At 36.6% G+C, this 20515-nt stretch overlaps 1 protein-coding gene and 1 long non-coding RNA gene across 4 annotated transcripts; both read left to right on the top strand.

Moving 5' to 3' along the window:
* Positions 1-1542: 1542 nt before the first annotated feature.
* Positions 1543-4576, top strand: LOC147511565 (uncharacterized). Of its 3 annotated transcripts, none has more exons than XR_015217028.1 (5): positions 1543-1679; positions 1952-2108; positions 2219-3520; positions 3623-3804; positions 4207-4576. It is a non-coding gene; the product is annotated as an uncharacterized LOC147511565 (long non-coding RNA). The 3 variants fall into 3 exon arrangements; XR_015217027.1 differs by having other exon boundaries at positions 1952-2320; positions 2448-3520; XR_015217026.1 differs by having other exon boundaries at positions 1952-3520.
* A 1575-nt stretch (positions 4577-6151) lies between these two features.
* LOC147511564 (uncharacterized) lies at positions 6152-6755 on the top strand. Its single transcript, XM_086598507.1, has 2 exons — positions 6152-6281; positions 6487-6755. The coding sequence occupies exons 1-2, from the start codon at positions 6152-6154 to the stop codon at positions 6753-6755; spliced, it is 399 nt and encodes a 132-aa protein (XP_086454633.1).
* Positions 6756-20515: the final 13760 nt, after the last annotated feature.

The following is a 20515-nucleotide window of genomic DNA, read 5'->3' as shown; positions in this document are numbered from 1 at the left end:
AAGAAAAAGGCAAAAGCATAAAACAACATGGTGAGGTGTCTTGATTGTAGAGGGAGAGGGCAAATTAGTCTTTTGTAAAAGTAGGGGTATAAGAATCTAAAAGTATGAGGAGAGAATACACCCAGACGTATTCTAGTGTCATGTAGGAGTAGTGTAGGATCTATTTTCAAGTCATTTACATTCAAGTTTTGTTTTACTTTTTGTTCTTCAATTCAATCTTTTTCTTTTCAAGTTTATGTTTCAATCATTCAATCAAAGTTGTTTCTTTGCAAGTTTATGTTTCAATCTTCACTCAAGTTTTTCATTTCATTAATCAAGTTGTTTCTTTTCAAGTTGTTCATTCAATACAAGTTGAGTCATTAAAAACAAGTTCTAAAGTTAAAATACTACCTTTTCTCCTTCACAACTCCAACCAATCCATCTTCCAAACAATCTACGGTGAACCTCTTCAATACTCTTTTGAAACCTTATTTACCACTACCACAACTTTATAAGGGTTCAACTTCATCATTAGAGTTGAATCCTCTATTTAAAAAGATGTAACTTTTGATCCCTAGAAAAGACTTTCTATCTCTACATTAGACTCAACTAGTATAAAGGAAAAAGGAGAGATCTTTATCTCTAAATGATCATCTTAATTCTTAGTTCTTTCTCCACATTAGCTATTTTGGAGCTTAACATGGAGAAGAAACTTGTGAAAACCTTACACAACTCTAAAATGGAGTTTTCTCCTCTAATTTGCTTTATCAAACCATCCCCAAGCACTACACCATAATAGTCATTTTGTAACAAGACAAATTTTCAATAAGTAACGGAAATAATTGTTACTCTTTAAATAACAAATATATCCGTTACTTATGACCCCAAGCGTTACTTAAAGTGCTGAATTAATATTTAATAATAATTTCACGATTATGATTATAACGGGATATGCTAACACTTACATCCATGAGTAAAGGAGAAAATTAGGCCAAAAATAAATTTAAAAAAAAAAAGATAAAGATAAAGAAAAGATAAAACAGAAGCGGGTGAATATTCATTCCCCCCTCCATTCTGTTTTGTTCAGATAACACTTAATTGGCCATTTCACCTCTTTTTTAGTTACACATGAAAGAAACAAAAAAAAAAAAAAGATAACTCTCTCTAAGAACCCTAATTTTTTTTCTCTTCTTATTTTTCTTATTTTAAAACCTTAGTGGGTGTTTTTCTATCAAAAAGTATTTTTTCTAAAAAACCTTTTAGTGGGTGTTATTTATTTTAAAAACAGTATTTTTTTCAATAAACATGTTTGGTTGTGACTTTTCTAAAAAAGCTATTTTATAAAATCAGACACTCGATATATTTTTTTGGCATATCGTGGCATAAATCTCTAAGTTCATTTCAAGTTTTTTTTTACCTAATTATCATAAAACAAGTTTTGGGACAAAAAGTGTTTTTGGTCGAAAAATCATTTATTTTTTTTTTTCACTAATAAACACTTTTTAGCAATAAATAAATAGGATCCAAACACCCCCTTAGGTTAGTGACTGAGACACTCTCGATTTCAATCTCTAATCAATTATTTTACCGTTCGAAAAATCATTTTTTTTTCTCTCACTCCTCTTGGTTTATATTAGAATTCCAGTGGGTTATTAGTAACGGAGTGGACAACTCAAAATTGGAAGTTCAAATAAAGTATGGTAAGCTCCTCAATTGATTCTCCCTCTTTATCAATTTTCTACTAGTTAAGGTTGGGATTTCTTTGAGACAAAGAATCTACTATTTTTCATTCAATTGAATTTTGGTGATACCCATGTCTTTGATGACTGAGGGTTCAATTTGTATCAATCGGTCTTCCTTACGACTCCAAGACTGGGATTTGGAACCTGGTTCATCTTCTAGTTGGATTATGAAATTTATGAATTGTGAATGTGAAAAATGAGAATTCTTATTTATTATTAAATGTTTTCAGGTGGCAGATTTGATTCCCAAACCATGTCCTTTTCACATACTCATGTCGTAAGCTGTGGGGTTGTGGACTTGTGGCTCTACCCCAACGAGTGGATAGAGGCCGAATACAAAGTGTGCGATAGCTAGGGGTGTCCAGAGGGCCTAAGCCTGATGACATGGTGTTAGATTCAATCATTTGTTTGGGCTTAAGAACAAGCATAGCATGTCTAATCTATTAAGTTTAACATGAGGATGGCCCTTGATTTTTGTTTAATGCAATTTGATGTAGCTCCCCCTTCTCCATTGGAAGAAGAAACCATTTCTTGCTGCCGCAAGCATCATGGCTGTGAGGTCTCTGTTTATCCCTGTCGGTTTCTTTGTACACTTTCAGGTATGACAAGTAATCCAGTATGTTTAAAGTGGTTTAGGCAATAATGTAAAATAATATCCCATTTTACTTTGTGACTCTTGCTTCTTTCTTTTGCCTGATGGTAATAATATTGGTTACTACATTGCAGAAGTATCTACATCGAAGGCCTGTAGCATTTCCAAGGTCTTTGATAGTTGGAACCCCTGTCATATTCGCCTTTGCTATTGTAATAACATTGTTTAAGGCAAACCATTAGACCACCATAACCACCAATAATATCCACCGCCACTACAACTGTGATCACCACCAACAATACAACAAACATATACAAACACTAGCAACCAAATTTTGAATGCTTTTAGTCATATTAATTCTCAATAGGATTTACCAGATGTGGAAGGGGATCGAAAATTTGGCTATTCATCTTTTTCTTTGTGAGTAGGCCAGGAAAAGGTAAGTTGAATTTCTCTGCTCTATAATGAATGTGCTAAAAGTTGTACAACATCTTGTAATGCCTTCCAATGTGCTAAGTCCTTTTAGGTTATGGTTCCCGGATTTCTGTATAGTAAAATCGCATATCTCTCTTGGTTTTTTTTTTGAAATATTTAGAGGGTTAAGGTAGACCCACACCGATTACATCGAAGGACCCTAGCCCGAAGGCTCATCAATCCCGAAAGGACACTAACCCAAAGGCTTACATTGCCCAAAGGCTCATCAACCCCGAAGGTAACCTAGCCTGAAGGCTCTCGCGCTGTGAAGCTAATCCACAACCACAATAGAGGCAGAGAAACTCTGGTCTGATTTTTACATTTGTAATAATTAACTTAGTGAGCAGCTTTCTTCTTCAAGTTTATACGAATTATGTACATGTCTTACTGTACTTACTTGGGTTTGGTTGGAAGCGGCCGACACTTCTCAAATAGGCTTTTTGTTTTAGTGAATTCAAGTGGGTTCTTGGGTTCGTTAGGAAATTCATATACAAGGAAGAGAAGCGGTCGGCAAGTCTAAATTTGTATGGCTTACTAAAACTTCTATTTTTTTTACTTTTTTTTTTGTATGGCTTGGTATACATTGAGTGGTGTTTGTTTAGAGCTATGGATGGATTTAGTTGTGGAATATCTTGAACATAACCAAGCTACTACTCAAGCGGGTTCATGGAATTTACTAGTGCGTGCTACACATGGTGGGTTTGTGCTGACCTTTCGCCAAGGATATAGTCAGGTCAGAATAACTCTTAGTATAGTTTATATATGTAATGTCTTGGCCTTGTTGGTCTTTCAGTTGGTCTATTGCATTAAGTTGTTGATGATGCTTTTGTGTTAGACTCGACAATTGATCCATCTCTTCAAACTGTAAATAGTCATCTTGGAAGACAAGTTCGGGAGCTCAATCCCAATCTTGAAACTCCACAAGAACTAATTACTGGAAGTTGATAAAGCTTGTGAAAGTTTTCAGGACCAGCAGTATGAGATGAAACATAGTTCTAATCTCCTCATGAGCTTTAGGTACTTGGCGAACTTGTTTATTGCTTATGTTGCATGTTCATTTATAGTTCCCCTTTTCAATGTATGTTGCACCTCTACCTTAGATTACCTATGTAGTGCACTTGGGCTCTTGCCCAACAATAATTCACTTGAAGTCTTGAATTCAATATGGGCCTGAGAGAAAAACAATCAAAACCACTTCTTATTGTGTTGTGTTCTCTTGTCATGCAATTACTTTAGATGGATACTATTAGGTTTTGACATTTCTATATATGTTTAGACTTGGGTTATAGTCTTATAGATGTTAGATGATATTTAGAAATTAAAATGATATTAAGTGTGGTTCTAAACTGTTATGGTTTATAACGGAACTTGAAAAATATGTTGTCTTAGTAATATACTCATTTTAAATAACACTTGCAGGCTATCTCCTTTACGTCCTGAAATCTAATACCTACTTAGAAAAGAGAACTACCAGTCCATAAGCTTCTGACATAGTGTTGTTGGAGGTGATAGTTAGGATGAAGGTCAGATGACAACTCCTTTCATACCTCTATAAGCAGATGAATTTGGGCTAGAGCTTTTTCCTTTGCCAGTTCTCCATCAAATCTCTTATGCTCATTATATCGTTGAAGAAAAGAATATGAGAATATCAAATATTTCAATGTAATTTCTATGAGCATGCGAGATATGTTGATATTTATCTACGTTATGATTATACAACCTGTTAAGTTTTTTATTTTGTTGGTGGTTGGTGCATACTACATATAAGTAAGTTTATTCCCATAAATTATCTATGTGAAGGTGTATATAGAGATGGCTTCCATCTTTTACATATCCAATATTCCTTATTGTTTTCATATTTACAGGACTTCGGTTTATTCATAGTTGTGATGGTTGAGTAAGTTAGTCCTGGGTTGTGTACATGCCTTCTTGTTGGAAGTATTGTGATTTGTGCTTTGTTGTTGGAATATATTGTACTGAATCTTGTGCATGCCAATGGTGTTTTAACAAACTTGAATATGAAGATATGGTTCTTGGAACCCGACAACAAATTGAAACACACAATCCAAATCCACATGCGTTTGCTCAAGAAATTGTACGTCGTGTGATTATACCCCCCAACAAACGGTTGAGTAAGGACTCTCTTTCTAGTGTCTTAAAAATAGGGATGCATTTGCAAGAACTCAACGTGTCTTAAAAAATATTGTGAATGCGTTCAGGTTAGATATTTGCTCCAAGCTTGGTCATATTACAAATTGTAATATAATCTAGTCTCTTACCAAGGACATCGTTCCAAGATTACGTTAGGCGAATTCAATTCTATGCAAGTTTGATTTGTAAATTGGGATTTGGATTGGTGGCTATGTTTTTATTATAATGTTTAATTAATTGGTGGTTTTGTTTTTTGTTATTCTTGTTGATCAAGTTTGTGGAATGCAATCTTTATAAGTGAGTAATCACATGTGTTAGTATTAGAGCTAGATGTGCAGGGAGGAAACAATTTGACCTAGGAAAAAAATATATATATTTTTTAGTTGGTTATACTTTACTAAGAGCATCATCAATGCATTTTTAAATTTTGTTGTGACACCTCAACGTTTTTCGTGAATCAAAATTGTTAAAAACGAGTCAAGCACCCCAAAAATTTTAAATTTCTGGTTTCAATTTCGCACGGCAAAAGTTGTCCCGTCCAGACAAAAAGTTTTTAATAAATGGCAAAAGTTGTCCCGTCCATAATTTCCCTCTATTTCTGTGGCGCCAAACCATTTTCACGTCTATCGTTTCCCTCCATTTTCTACGCTATATATCAAATCAATCACAGGTGAAGCATTGATATATTTTTTTCATTTCTTCGTCTCCTCTTATCAGTCATAAACTTTCAATTATTTTGTCATGAGTTATAGTAGTCATAATAGCAATTGGTGCGAAAGAGTAAGTGAACTGATTTTCGACAATGATAAAACTGTCGTAATCGTTCAACAAATGCAAAGTGATGCAGTTGTAGTGGCGTCAATGATTCCGGCTTTCAACACTTTATTTGTACCAAGCTGGGGTGGATCTGTTAATGGTAGAGAATACACTAACCGCGATCGTATTGGTGTGCATGAACGGTTGGTGGCTAATTATTTTGCTGCTATACCAAATTATAAAGCAGGTAAGTTTCGTCGTAGGTTTAGTATGAGAATACCACTTTTTAACCATATATTGGAAGTTGTCACTAATTTTGATCCATATTTTAAGCCTTCTTGTGATGCTCTTGGTTTGCCTAGGGTTTCGGGTTTGGTGAAGATGACAGTTGCAATACAGATACTCGCTTATGGCTGTCTAGCTGATTCAATGGATCACTAGATAAAACTTACTAAGTATGGCCCGAGAATCACTTCATAATTTCTGCAATGCAGTTGTCAACTGTTTTGAAAAACAGTACATGAGAAGCCCAACGGAAGAAGATGTAACACACTTGCTTGCAGTAGGTGAAGAACGCATTTGGCCAGGTATGTTGGGTAGTTTAGACTGTATGCATTGGGTATGAAAAAATTGTCCAACTGCGTGGCATGGAACTCATTTGGGCTATGCTAGAAAAGCGACTGTGATTTTAGAAGTAGTAGGAGTTATGGTTTTGGCACGCATACTTTGGAATGGTTGGATCATGTAATGATCTTAATGTGTTAGATAATTCTCATTTATTTGATAATTTAGTCAGAGGAACAGCTCCAGCTTGTGTTTATCAAATTAATAAAAATCCTTACAACATGGGCTACTACCTTGCTAATGGAATATATCGACCATGGGCTACACTGATTCAAACAATCTCATCTCCTGCTACTCCCATGGATATTAACTTTGCAAAAGTGCAAGAAGTAGATCGTAAAGATGTGGAATGTGGTTTTGGTGTTTTACAGGCTAGATTTGCAATTGTTAGCAGGCCTGCTCATCAATTGGGGACAAAGGAGCTCTATCTCGTATAATGAAGACATGTATTATACTTCACAACATGATTGTTGAGAATGAACGTAATGTACAACTTCCAAAGTGGAAACCACCTTCAGATGAATGGTTGCAGCATGAAGTTGGGATGCAGAGTAATGACCATCTATTTGTACAAAACATGGTAGCCAGGACATTAAGTATTCGTTGTGGAGCTACTAATCAACAATTGAAGAATGATCTAGTTGAACATCATTGGGCACGTTATGGTGCACGCCACAACTCAAAAGAACAACTAATAAGTTTGTTTAAGTTTGATTTGTCTTAGTTGAATTTTCTGTTAACTGTGTTTTTTAAGTGTGCTTTCGGTATTTTCTGTTAAGTGTATTTTCATTACGTTTGTTTTGTTTAAATAAAATTGTGATTTGTTGAATAAGATTTGCACATACTTGAAATTAAAAATGTTACAACATACTTGAAATTAAAAACGTTACAACATACTTGAAATTAAAAACGTTATAACTAAAAATCATCGTCTTCATATTATTCATTTTCATCCCTCAGAAATGGATTGGGAGAGCGTGCTCGCCTACCACGAGACTGACTAACACTGTTTATTGATCCAGAAGAAGAAAATGACCCAAACTATTGAGAATGATGGGTTTGAGTATATGGACTAGGGGGTTGGAATGTTTGGACTAGGAGGGGCTAGAATGTGTGGAGTAGAAGAGGTTGGATAATTAGGAATAGAAGGAGCAGCAGGAATACCTTGTTCTTATTCAACCCACTTATGATAGATAGCTGCTTGCTTAGCTTCCCAAAATGTCAGTTGAATACCGCTAAACTTGCTTAGATCAAGCATCATGATATCTTGTTCTTTCTGTGCTTCAAGCCTCAATATTTCGTCTTATTTTTCCTTTTTCATTGAGAGGAACATTTGTCATTTTAGCTCTATTTGTTCTTGCAAATATTTTGTAGTTCTAAGTTCATTGTCTCTGACCTCCTCTAGAGTTTGTGCCATTTGGTACGCAACTTCATCAACATCTTTTTTCTTAAACTTTCTTCCCTTTGGCCGTTTTTCGGATCCGGGCACTTCCCTCGATGGTTGACTTTCTTCATCTAACAAAATATTGGCTATTCCAATATTGTTAGCGGTTGATCCACCACTGATGCCACCACTAACATCACTACTATAAGTGGTTCTCTGCTTTTTTGAACTACTATCACTTCTAGCTTGATAGAAGTGATTCTATTTTGGACTTAAAATTAAAATCCAATAACAATGCTCAAATTTAAATGGTTCATTTTGAACAGTTGAAAAAAATAGTACGAGCTCGTGACATTGTATCATCCGCATTAGTACCACTAACATTCACTCTCAATTGTTGATCATAATAACCTTGAAATAAACTTATCACATGTTGGATGATGTGAAAACGCGCTTGAACCGATCCACCAGTTCGTGGTTGACCTACATGACCAAGCTGGCTCATATGCTTGTTCATTTCATCAACAATTTTCTCAAAATAAAAACATGTCTATTTTGGCTCGTTCCAACAACTGCATCTTCTGAAATAAAAATCCAACTATGATATAAAATTTCATCTTCTACAGCTGTGAAATTTTTTGAACGACCTTGAACATAAGTATGTTGGCTATTTTCTTGGCTTTGGTTTTCACTATTTCTACCACCTCTATTTCCTCTACCTCTAGACCTTTGTGAAGACATTTTGTGATTTTGGTGAAGAAGAAAAGAAGAAAGAAGAAGATGAGTGAATTGGTGAAAAATTAGTTAACCAAATATGCAATATATATATAGGCCCAGTTTAACGGAACTAAATATAGCCGTTAATTCCAACGGTACAAAATCGATCCGTTTGAATTTTTTATTAAAAAAAAAGAAAAAAATACTGGACGGCAAAACTTGTCCCTGTCCCGTCCCACTCTTGGATGAGACAACTTGTCCCGTGCGAGTCATTTCTATTTTTCTGACTAATTTGGTTTCGGATTTGACAATTGTTAAAATAAAAATGGTGTTTTGGCAGCGCGTTGGGGACTAAAATTGCCAATTTTTTTTGTCAACTGTCACATTAGAAATCAATTATAGCAGCGCGCTGATGATGCTTTAACGGATATTTCCGTTACAAAAATAGTTACGGATAAAGTGACACATATATTATAGTAACGGATATATCTCTGACATAGCAAGTAATTGAAGCGCGCCAAAAATTGCTAACACCGTTAGAAATTACAAATTTAAACAAGCTATCAACAGTTGGCTATCCGTTACAAAGAATTATAGTAATGGATATAACTGTTACTAAAATTAATTTTATTGACGGTTGTATCCGTTACTAAATTTGGCCTAAGTGACAGTGACGCCCCAGAGCTAACGGATATAACCGTTAGTAAAAATATAAGTAACGGATATAGCCTTTGGTAAACGCCTTTTCTGGTGTAGTGAAGAGAAAGAGTTAGCCAATTCTCATTGGAACTACTCTTACACTATGAATTAAAGACATGAAATTAAACTAGATAAGATAAAAACTTTTATTAATGGTGACTAGCCATGGTAGCTAGCCCCAAATTCTAACCCTATATCTAAAATATAAGGATGGAATGTGAGTGGAGAGAATCTCTACATATCTTTTATATGTATAATGTTTACAAAAATACCCCTAACTACTTTACTTAATCATTAAGGAACCACTTGTGGGCCAAACCCCTAACAGTTTTGGGCTTACGGGCTTTTCTTCTTGATTCACTTTTTTCTTTGGACTATTTAACTTTGAATGAGCTCTCCTTGGATCAAGTTGAATGGGGTTTATCACCAAGCAACATAGTTTCACACTAAAATGCCAATTTTGCTGAAATTTTGTCAATTAAGTGTTGAAACCTACAAAAACATGAAAACTACAATTACTTCACTTTATTAAACACATAATTGACATAAAAAAAAAAAAATACTATTATGGGATTTATTATACATTTTTGGGTGCTTATTACACCACCCACAAACAACACTTGTCAGTAAGCAAAGATGAGACCATAAAAATGGATAAATGGCTAAATATGTATAATCGTAACTACTTCTCGTTTTGTGAAATGCGGTTGCATTGACCATATGCAAAAAGGCTTTAAACCACTAGGAATTCTTCAGTGGACGAGATATAGTCTCGTGAGAGTTTGCTAAAAAGATACTCTCAAACTTCATCAATACTTCAACGACTCAGTAACAAAGGTCTTGTTCTCAAATATCTATACATCTCACTAGCAGTGAACAGGAAATGATTCCTTTGAAACTTCAACTAATATATACACAATAATAAAATCGTATAAAGATAAATATACATGCAATGAACTATAAAATGGACAAGCAAGGCCATTTTTGGAACTTTTGGGTAGCGTCTTTAAGTTAGGTTCTCACAGGAATGTGTCAAGACACAAATTGTCTCATAATTTTCCACTCAAGTTTCGCTTACTCTAGTGTGCAGTGGGCACACTCTTCCTCACAATCTTAATGACGTCCAATGGAGCCGAGGTTGATCAATCACAACTACCACTTACAATCACACCATCTTATTCCTAATTGAGCTAAAGGTCTTTTATTAGGTGTTGTGGGGTTTAGGTGGTGATTAAGAAGAAAATGAAATGGATAACAAAAAATGACAAGTTTGAGAAATTAGGGTCCTCTAGTACTTGTAACTAGAGAAACCTTTTTGTTATTTTTTTTTAAGAATTGTGTTCCATACTTAGCCCTTTTTGACTTTTTGATTCATTTTGATTTGACTTTTGGGAATTCTAATTTTGATTTTTCTTTTGGTGGAACTTTTCTTTTTCTTTCTTTTCTTTTGAAATAACTAAGATTTTGTTTTTACACGTCTTTCTCTTCTCTTTTATGCTTTTCATCTTATTTCTCAAACTCGTCAGATAGGTGGGCATATTGTATTGGTTTTGATGGGGTAAAGAAGTGGTAGTGAACATAATGGAAAGACTTAATGAAGGATCAATGGGGGAAACTATGAATTATTGCGTAGGTTTGAATTTTATGGCTATATCGATTCAAAGAAAGCCTAAATTCTCGCCTAGGATGTGGTATGGTGATCAAGCAAGTGGATGTGTGATCTTTCTATTCGGAAAAACTACTCCTTTGTGTCATCACTCGGATATCACTCATGTTGAGGCTTTTGGCTAGATTCTCACTGGATTTGAAAAGTTAAGAATTCTAGCCTTGGTCCCAGAAACTTACTGCTGTGTACAATCAATGATGTTCATGCAAAATATTTATGAAAAGATGCAAAGACTATTGTATACATATTAATCTAAGTTTCTAAGAACGAATCCTAATTCTATTGATATAGTGAAATTTCTAGACTATTTTCATCACTGAAAAGGAAACAAGACCATTATTACTAAGTGCAACAATTATTACTTGTTTTTTTATGAAAGAAAAATACATAATATACAAACTTAAGGAACCTAATTTTTGCAAATATTTCTATCCCCACCCCTAAACAAATGGACATTTTGTCATCAAAGTATAAAGAGATATAAGGAAAGAGGTTACCATAGAAACGTAAACAAAAATCTAGGTACAACCTGCAAATATTAAAAACAACAAGAGAAAAATTCTAAAGAGAAAATGAAATGTGGACAAAGGATCTGGTACTTACAACCACACACTCTAAAAGGAGGGTCTGGTTACCTTAATGGTGTACTCCTAGAATATGAGAATGGAGTGGAGTATACTGAAAGAAAAGCTTGATAGGGTTATATACTAAAAGCATTACTTTTGTAATAACTCTAATTTTTTATATTTTGAATGAGAATCATATGGATAAATGTTATGCATATTATATATGTTATTAGTTATATGCATGTGTCTAATACTTTATGTTGTAGATGATATGGTGAGTGGTGACACACAGAAGATCATATCATCAGTACCTTATAAAGTATAAGTAAACGTTCACAACCTAGATGGATTTGGACAAACCATTGGTACGGTTGTAGTATAATCTGGTATTAGTCTATCTTGACTATATGATTACACTAGTACACTTTGTGTGTATTGAACAGGACCAAGTGAGGTTGTTTCTCTTTATACTAACTATATAAGAGAACAAACCCTCTATTATTATGGATACTTGTCATCTTAATCCGGATATAATAACTAACGGGCATTTACGTGCATTGTACATTGCTTTAAATCATCAATGAGTGAGATTCATTTGTGAATCAACAAACTCGATGGATTGGGTAATGACATTGTATGTAAGGTGTGCTGTTAATTATAGAAGAAATCTGTGACCCGCAGGAAGTCGGGTTGATGATGTCCCTTGAGGAGCTCATAAGGATTGTCATGTAAATCCTGCAGGTGGATTTATTCCGACATGACAATGAGGTTGAGTGGTACTACTCAAGGACATAAGAAGTTGATTGATGTAGTTGTCAGTAACTTGACTTAATCAATAGGCATTTGATATCTTAAACACGGGGAGATCAACAAGCATATAATATGGAGCCCATAAACGCTGACACGTAATTTGAGATTAGGGCAGTAGTGCAACAATGGCCTTTAGTGGAATAAGCCATTTGTTGATGGACTTGGGTCGTATGTTCTGGGCGAACATAGAAAGCCCAAGCCCGTCAGTAGGCCCAACCCTAATTTCTCCTCATGGTCCCTGTTGTAGCCTATAAAAAGAAACCTCTTTCTCTGGCCGTTTTTTACACTTAGCTCTCAAGGTTTTATTCAAGCAAAAACATATCCAAAAATTCAGTTCTAAGGTTATGAGAGAGAGAGAGGCCAAGAGAGAAAGAAGAGGTTGGAAGATCGTTGCCCACACAACGTCCACTCTGTGCATAGGAATACAACAGAAGATCAAAAGGTTGTTGATTTCATAGCTATTGGATTCTCAGAGATATCAAGAAGCTGATCTAAAAGGTAAATTTCTAACCAAACCATGACACCCCTTATTCCGCTGGCGTGGGTGTTTCGTGGTTCGTAGTAAATCATTCGGAAAAACCATAACGGTTCCTACAAAGCTAAGTCGTTTATAATCAGATACTCAAGACTTAAAGGAGTGGGTGGTCTTTTTAAGTCAGATTCCGACTCATGCACACAATGATGGTGAAAATATTTTTGGCGTACAATAGGCGAAAGAGTTGAGGATCATTCCAAGGGAAAGAGATAGAATGGTCACCCTATTCCATGGGATGAAATGGCACGTCAAAGGAAGTCGTAATGCTGATCTTCCCTAGTTGACGACTATCATAATGTATGTAAGGAAATGGAATTATACAACAAGTTTGTACCATAAAAATATTTAGACGTCAGTGAAACCGGCAACACATCATGAAGCTCAGAATCTAGGTTTATAGTGTCTTGCAAGAACTCCTTACAGTGTGGGTTCAAAAAGTCATAAAGGACTTTCGATGGCAACAAGTTTAGTCATTTTGCAGAGTTTCTTAAAGATGATTGATCGACGATAGAAAAACATTTTTCAGGTACTTCAAAAGATAATGGGCCTTCCAAATCAACGGTATCACAAGGGGGTAACTCATTATGTGTTGATGACCCAGAAATATAAGCAGTGGCAATGTCCTAAAGAGTTGGGTCACTAGACTTTGTGAACTCTTGAAAGGTCGCCTCTATTATGTCTATGTTTGAAAAATCTTACGGGCATAAACGAATGAATTCCTCCTCGAAAAGTGGTTAATCTATGTGATCAAGATGTATTATGCCCCCCTTACGCTCATTAACAAGTGAATAGGCAACAAAAGGTGCATTTTCTATTTCTTCATCCTTTTCTCCATGAAAAATGAAATGATCTTCCATGAAAGTTTGAAAGTTCATTAAAGGGTCTGAAAATACAACATTATATGATGCTTCATTTGAACAACAGCGTTCGGGCTCGGGTGCACTAGGAGCCTTAGACAAAGACATATCACAAGTCTCAACTTGATTATGTGCGCTAAAAGTCTTAGGATCGATACTACTACAGAATTACTCATTTACCATGGTAGGTGAGAAGTTTTATACCACTGTTCTACCAAAAACAGTGAATATAACCAAGCACAAATTCAGCTTCATTGGATCATTCTCGATCATGAGTATGCATTTTGAAATGAAGATAGTGGCAATGTAATTCAAACTACATAACTTTAATTGCTCAGCCGACCACTACTTCAAGAAAGGATTGCAACCGCTTTGAATCACTAATAAAAGTTTCGCAACAAGATTTGCTTCAACAGCTAGTGAAGTACAATCCTCTAGCAATCTAGTGTGAGCTACTCATTTTTTTGCGCAGTTAATAAGAGAGTATTGTTGTTCACAATTCATGCCCAAAAAAAACTAAAAAAACTGAAGAAAAAAAATGTATTTGGTTGCACTATATATATAGGTTTTGGGGTTACTTACAGCATAGGAGCATAACTCTTTTATAAACAAAAAATGATATCCGTGCTAAGCATTTCAGTAATAGAAGTGAGAGCTTGCCGAGATACCGAATAGACAACAATAGAAAGTGATAAGGAAGACAAAACATTACATAGGAACATGTAACCGATAAAACATGTGTAAGACAGTTGTACGTGTAAATGTATATAGTGTATGCAATATACATACAAGATTTGGAGTTACTTACAACATAAAAGAGGATAATACCTGAGAAATGTCAATGCAAGTTGGAGTTAAATGATTTGAGCACGTTAGTGTAAACCACATTCTTGGTAAAAGTCAGGATGATTGAACACATATACATTATGAGGTTTGGGCTGGGAGTTGGTATATAGAAAACTGTATATAGAAAAATGAAAGATTCCTAAGATATGCTGGAAACTCCTCCATCTATCCCAATATGTATGGTTTAGTAAAACATTCAACCTATTTAATTGAATATATAAGAAGTATGCAACTTCTTAGTAGTGTCACCTAAAGATCATTATTGCAGATATAATACAATTTCTATTTTGAACTTTGAACTAACCCTCAAGCTGTGACATGATTCTCAAAATTATTTTTTTCCTACAAAGTGAACTCTTTGTATCTGGATGATCTGCAGTAATAATTGAATATCCTCAATATTCTAAATTCAGGACATGCATCACAAATATGATACTTGTATCCAACCCTAGCCTGGTATGTTAAAGTTTCGATCCCTGCGACTGTTGGGGTTAAACACCGATACCAATCGATTCCCCACTACACAGATAACTTGTATTTGAACAATAACAACTCTAATCAACAATCTAAATAATCCCTACAACCAAACTAACATGCCCAACTCGTTAAACAACTATTAACAACAGATAATAATGTAAAGTAGTAAAAGCAAACCACAACACAAAGATATATGATGGTTCGGCCAATGGTGCCTACTTCCACAAGAGTTAGTCCTTTTATAAAGTGGGAAGGAAGATTAGAATCACTCCTTACAGTCTCTCACCTTACTAGATCACTCCTCTCTCTTTACAGGCTTGTCTCTCTGTAAAGGTTATCTTTCAATCTTGATTTCTTTCAAGATTGGGTTTCTCTCCTTTTTCTTGTGTATTTTTGTGTCTCTTCTGCGTGTTAGGTTTTGCCAAAAACCCCAACTTTTATTGCAAACTCGCGGTCCACAAAAAAAGAATTCTCCAAAAAATAGGCATGGAAATTATTGGCTGTAAGGCGACGCCGCCAAGGTTAAGTCGAAGTGGTTGAAGTGCGGAGGAGGTCAACCAAGGCAAGAGCGCGGGTCACGCTCATGCTTATGCACGTAAGGATAACTCCTTTTCTCCTCAAGTGAGGAATAACTCCAACAATCTCCCCTTCCCGAACAATGAGGGGGGATACCTCCATGCAGTTTCCAAATCAACAGGATGAGTCTTCTACCATTTCGGCGGTAGTATAACAAATATCAAACTTATCTTTCGGTAAGACTTTGGTCATCATATCCGACCCGTTCTTATCGCTATGGATCTTCTCGATACACAAATGCTTGTGAGTACTTCTCTAATCCAATGATAACGCACATGTATGAGCTTGGATCTAGAATGGAAACTCGGATTCTTGCTCAAATGGATCGCGCTCTGACTGTCACATAGAACTACAAACTGTTTCTGCTTTAGCCCTAGTTCGTCAAACAACCTCTTCATCCATAGCATCTCTTTGCAACACTCAGTGGCTATAATATACTCGGCTTCTGTAGTGGAGAGGGCAACACACTTTTGCAACTTTGATTGCCAAGAAACTGCTCCCCCTACAAAAGTAACCAGATAACCAGAGGTAGACTTCATCAAGTCAACATCACCTGCCATGTTTGCATAGTGTAGCCTTCAAGTAAGGGTTTACTTCCACCAAAGCACAAACACAATTTAGAAGTGCCCTTGAGATATCTCAATATCCACTTAACACCTTCCCAATGCTCATTACCCGAATTTGACAGAAATCGGCTTACAACACCAACAACGAAAGCAATATCCGGTCTTGTACACCCACTGCAAATGCATAAGGAATCTTTTCCATCTGACTCTGCTCATGCTCACCCTTTGGACACATCTCTTTGGTCATATGGAACTGGCCACCAAGCGGACAACTGACTGGCTTCGCTTGATCCATGTTGAATCTCTTCAACACCTTCTCAATGTAGCTTTCTCAGCTTTCTTGAGAAAGCCACAACTTCTTACTCTTTCTGTCATGAGTGATGTGCATCCCAAGTATCTGCTTTGCTTGACCCAAATCTTTCTTCTCAAAGGATTTACTCAAGTCTTTCTTCAGCTTGGATATCTTGTTGATGTTTGGGCCAACTATCAACATATCATCCATATACAACAAGAGCACTATGAAATCCCCATCTGGAAATCTCTGAACAAACACATAATGATCGGAAGCAGACTTCTTGTATCCTTGCTTCGCCATAAATGAATCAAACTTTATGTACCACTATCTCGGTGCATGCTTTAACCCATACAAACTCTTTATCAGCTTGCATACTATGTGCTCCTTGCCTTTTACCTCAAACCCCTCTGGCAGGTCCATGTAGACATCTTCTTCAAGGTCTCCATGAAGAAAAGTTGTCTTAACATCTAGCTGCTCAACCTCTAGGTTCATACTTGCAGTCATACCTAATACCACCCGGATAGAAGTCATCTTCACTACGGGAGAGAAAATGTCATCAAAGTCAATCCCTTTCCTTTGACCGAATCCCTTCACAACAAGGTGAGCTTTGTGCCTTGGGTGTAGATCCACTTATTCTTGAGAATTTTTCGTCCTTATGGTTTCTCAACTAGCTCATAAGTGTGATTCTTATGCAAAGAATCCATCTCGTCATGCATGGCCTTCAACCACTTCTCTTTGTCTGTACCTTCAAGTGCCTCTTGATAGTACATAGGTTCTCCACCATCAGATAATAAAACATACGTATGTGGTGGATACTTGGTTGAAGCTAGTCTCTCTCTATCTGACCTCCTTACCCCATCTGTTGGTACCTCAGGAGGATGCACTTCTGCTTGCTCTGGTGGTGGTTCATGCACTTCATTTGCATCTTTTATACTAATAGGTTCTATCCCATCATGAGCAATTAGATTCTCATCATGAGCTTCAAACTCATGGTTCTCTACATTCTCAATGCCTTCTGCACGTTCCATAGTAGGAACTTCTGGTTTTGAACCAACAAGATCATTAGTGAAATCCTGTATCTTCTCACCCACCTCAAAGTCTGCTATGGTTTGGTCTTCCAAGAACACAACATCTCGACTTTGGATTACCTTCTTGTTAATTAGATCATAGAGTTTGTAACCAAACTTTTCATCTCCATAACCCAGAAAAATGCACTGCTTGGCTTTGTCATCAAGCTTGGATCTCTCATCCTTCAGAATATGCACAAATGCCTTACACCCAAATACCCTCAAGTATCCATAATCAACATCTCTGCCTGACCATACTCTCTCTGGATAGTCACTATTTAGAGGCTTTGAGGGCGATAGGTTGATCACATGCACTGCTATACACATTGCTTCTACCCAGTAAGTTCTAGGTATCTTAGAGTGAGACAACATGCATCTCTTCATCTCTACAATGGTACAGTTCATTCTCTCAGCTATTCCATTATGTTGTGGTGTCTTGGGAACGGTCTGTTCATAACAAATCCCATGACTCTGGCAATACTCTTCAAACGGCCTAATGTACTTACCACCATTATCTGAGCGAATACACTTCAACAACTTCCCTGTCTCTCTTTCCACCATGCTATGGAATTTCTCAAACATGCCAAGTACTTCAACCTTGGTCTTCAGACTATATGCCCATACCTTTCTTGATGCATCATCAATGAAGGTCATGAAGTATAAAGCTCTCCTGTGGGACTTTACTTTTATAGGACCACATAAGTCTGTGTGCATTAGTTCAAGGACATTGTCCTTTCTGTGAGACGGGAATCTTTGGAAAGACACCCTGTGTTGTTTTCCTACCAAACAATGAGTACATGTATTTAAATGTGTACCTTTAATGTCTGGCAATGCCTTTTGCATAGCAAAAACTTCCATCCCTTTTATGCCCATTTGACATAGTCTCTTGTGCCACAGTTCGGAGGAAGCTTCTTCTTCTACCGCATTCACTTCTGCTTTACACAAACTAGCCTGTGTTTTGTAAAGAGAGCAAATTTTCTTCCCTTTGGCTGCTATAATGGAACCTCTACTCAGTTTCCATACCTCGTTACCAAACGAGTTTACAAAGCCATCGTCATCTAATTTCCCAACCGAAATTATGCTTAGCCAATTGTCAGGGACATGTCTTACGTACTTGAGTGTCAAGGTATAGCCAACATTGGTTTCTACGTGAACATCTCTAATGCCTATAATCTTCGAGACACCACTGTTACCCATATTCACTTTACCATATTCACCACAACTGTTGGTAGTGAAGAATTCCTGTCGCGATTAATGGCGTGATAGGATGCTCTATATCTATCACCCACTTTGTATCGGCATGAGGTACTAAAGACAAAGACACACCACAATCTAACCTGATTCCCACTAGGTCATCATCGATTAGTGCGGTAGTATCTTTACGTGTTTCGTTCCTCGCACCATGTCTTCATGTACGCGGTTATTCTTCTCATCCCTCTTGTTGTTACTCATATCACGAAGTGACTTTTGGTGGTACAATAGTAACATTGTCTCTCTGCCTTAGGAGTTCTAGCTTCACCCCTCGATTTACTTCTGTCACCACCTCTAGAACGAGATGGTTTCCTATTTCTACCTCTCTCCCGTTTCTCTGTGACAAGGATCTCTGAGTGAGAGGAGCTACCTTTTGAATTCCTTATAGTCTCCTCATTCAACAAAGACGTTGTAGCCATCTCCATGGTAACGATTCCATCCTTGGCTGCTCTGTGTAGAAAGACTGCTAACATCTCCCAACTTTCGGGTAGAGAGCCTAATAGAAACAAAGCCTCAACTTTGTCTCCCAAATTAATCTTCATCAAATGCATCTGATTGATGGTATTTTGTACTTCGTTAAGATGCTCAAACATTGAAGAACCTTCTTGGTACTTCATGTTGGCAAACTTCTTAGCGACCAACACTTTGTTCCTCCCGACTTCCTCTCATAGAAGTCTTTGAGTTTCTTCCACAAGCCAAAAGTTGTAGTCTCTTGGGATATATGGTGAAAGACACTGTCGTCAATCCACTGTAGAATGTACCCAATTGCTTTTCTGTCATGCTTGCTCCACTCAGCCGCAGCAACCATTTTTGGTCTTTCTCCTCCATTCTCAATGGGTTGTGTCAAGTCCTTGCAATAAAGCAAGTCTTCTATCTTGGCTTTCCAAATTGTGTAGTTCTTCCTATTCAGACTCGTCATGCGAGTGTTCACGGAATTGTCCATCTCTACAAGTTATTTAAACTTAAATATTCTCTCAGGAGTTTTGTTAAACACCTTCCGACCAAGATTTGGATAACACCCTAGGCTAATATAACCTGGCTCTGATACCACTTGTTGGGGTTAAACACCGATACCAATCGATTCCCTACTACACATATAACATATATTTGAACAATAACAACTCCAATCAACAATCTAAATAATCCCTACAGCCAAACTAACATTCCCAACTCGCTAAACAACTATTAATAATAGATAATAATGTAAAAGCAGTAAAAGCAAACCACAACACAAAGATATACCGTGGTTTGGCCAATGGTGCCTACTTTCCCAAGATTTCCCAAGAGCTAGTCCTTTTATAAAGTGGGAAGAAAGATTATAATCACTCATTACAGTCTCTCACATTTTATCTCTCAATCTTGATTGCTTTCAAGATTGAGTTTTTTCTCTTTTTCTTGTATATTTTCGTGTCTCTTCTGAGTGTTAGGTTTTGCCAAAAACCCCAACTTTTATTGCAAACTCGCGGTCCACAAACAAAGAATTCTCCGAAAAATAGGCATGAAGCGGGGGCTTAGCCAAAGGCCAAGTCGGTCGGGTCGTCGTCTTTGAAGTGCCTGGAGGTCGACCAAGGCATGAGTGCGGGTCGCGCTCAGGCTTATGCACGCAATTATAACTCTTTTTCTCCTCATGTGAGGGATAACTCCAACAACGACAACTAATCTAAATCATTAGTGATAGAGAAGGCATGTGACTTGAAAAAATGATAGCGTGCAAGAACTTTTCAGGCATCTATCTCTAGATGAAACAGGAATACTGACAATATTAAATTGTGAATGTAGATTATTGTGAAGACGAAAACGTCAACATTATACCATGTATTCTAAGAGTGGTGCAAAACAAAATAATAGCAACCTACATATAAGAAGGAACTAACCCAAAAATATA

Source organism: Coptis chinensis, chromosome 3 (genome assembly GCF_015680905.1).
Source record: "Coptis chinensis isolate HL-2020 chromosome 3, ASM1568090v1, whole genome shotgun sequence".
Lineage (NCBI taxonomy): Eukaryota > Viridiplantae > Streptophyta > Magnoliopsida > Ranunculales > Ranunculaceae > Coptis > Coptis chinensis.
The sequence above is the reverse complement of the archived record's forward strand: the minus strand, read 5'-3'. Positions and strand labels throughout refer to the sequence as shown.

Bases quoted from the DNA above. Each gene is read 5' to 3' on its own strand.
- LOC147511564 (XM_086598507.1), top strand. From the start codon at position 6,152: ATGGCCCGAGAATCACTTCATAATTTCTGCAATGCAGTTGTCAACTGT. The intron at 6,282-6,486 runs GTATGTTGGGTA...TTGATAATTTAG, and splicing joins TGAAGAACGCATTTGGCCAG to TCAGAGGAACAGCTCCAGCT.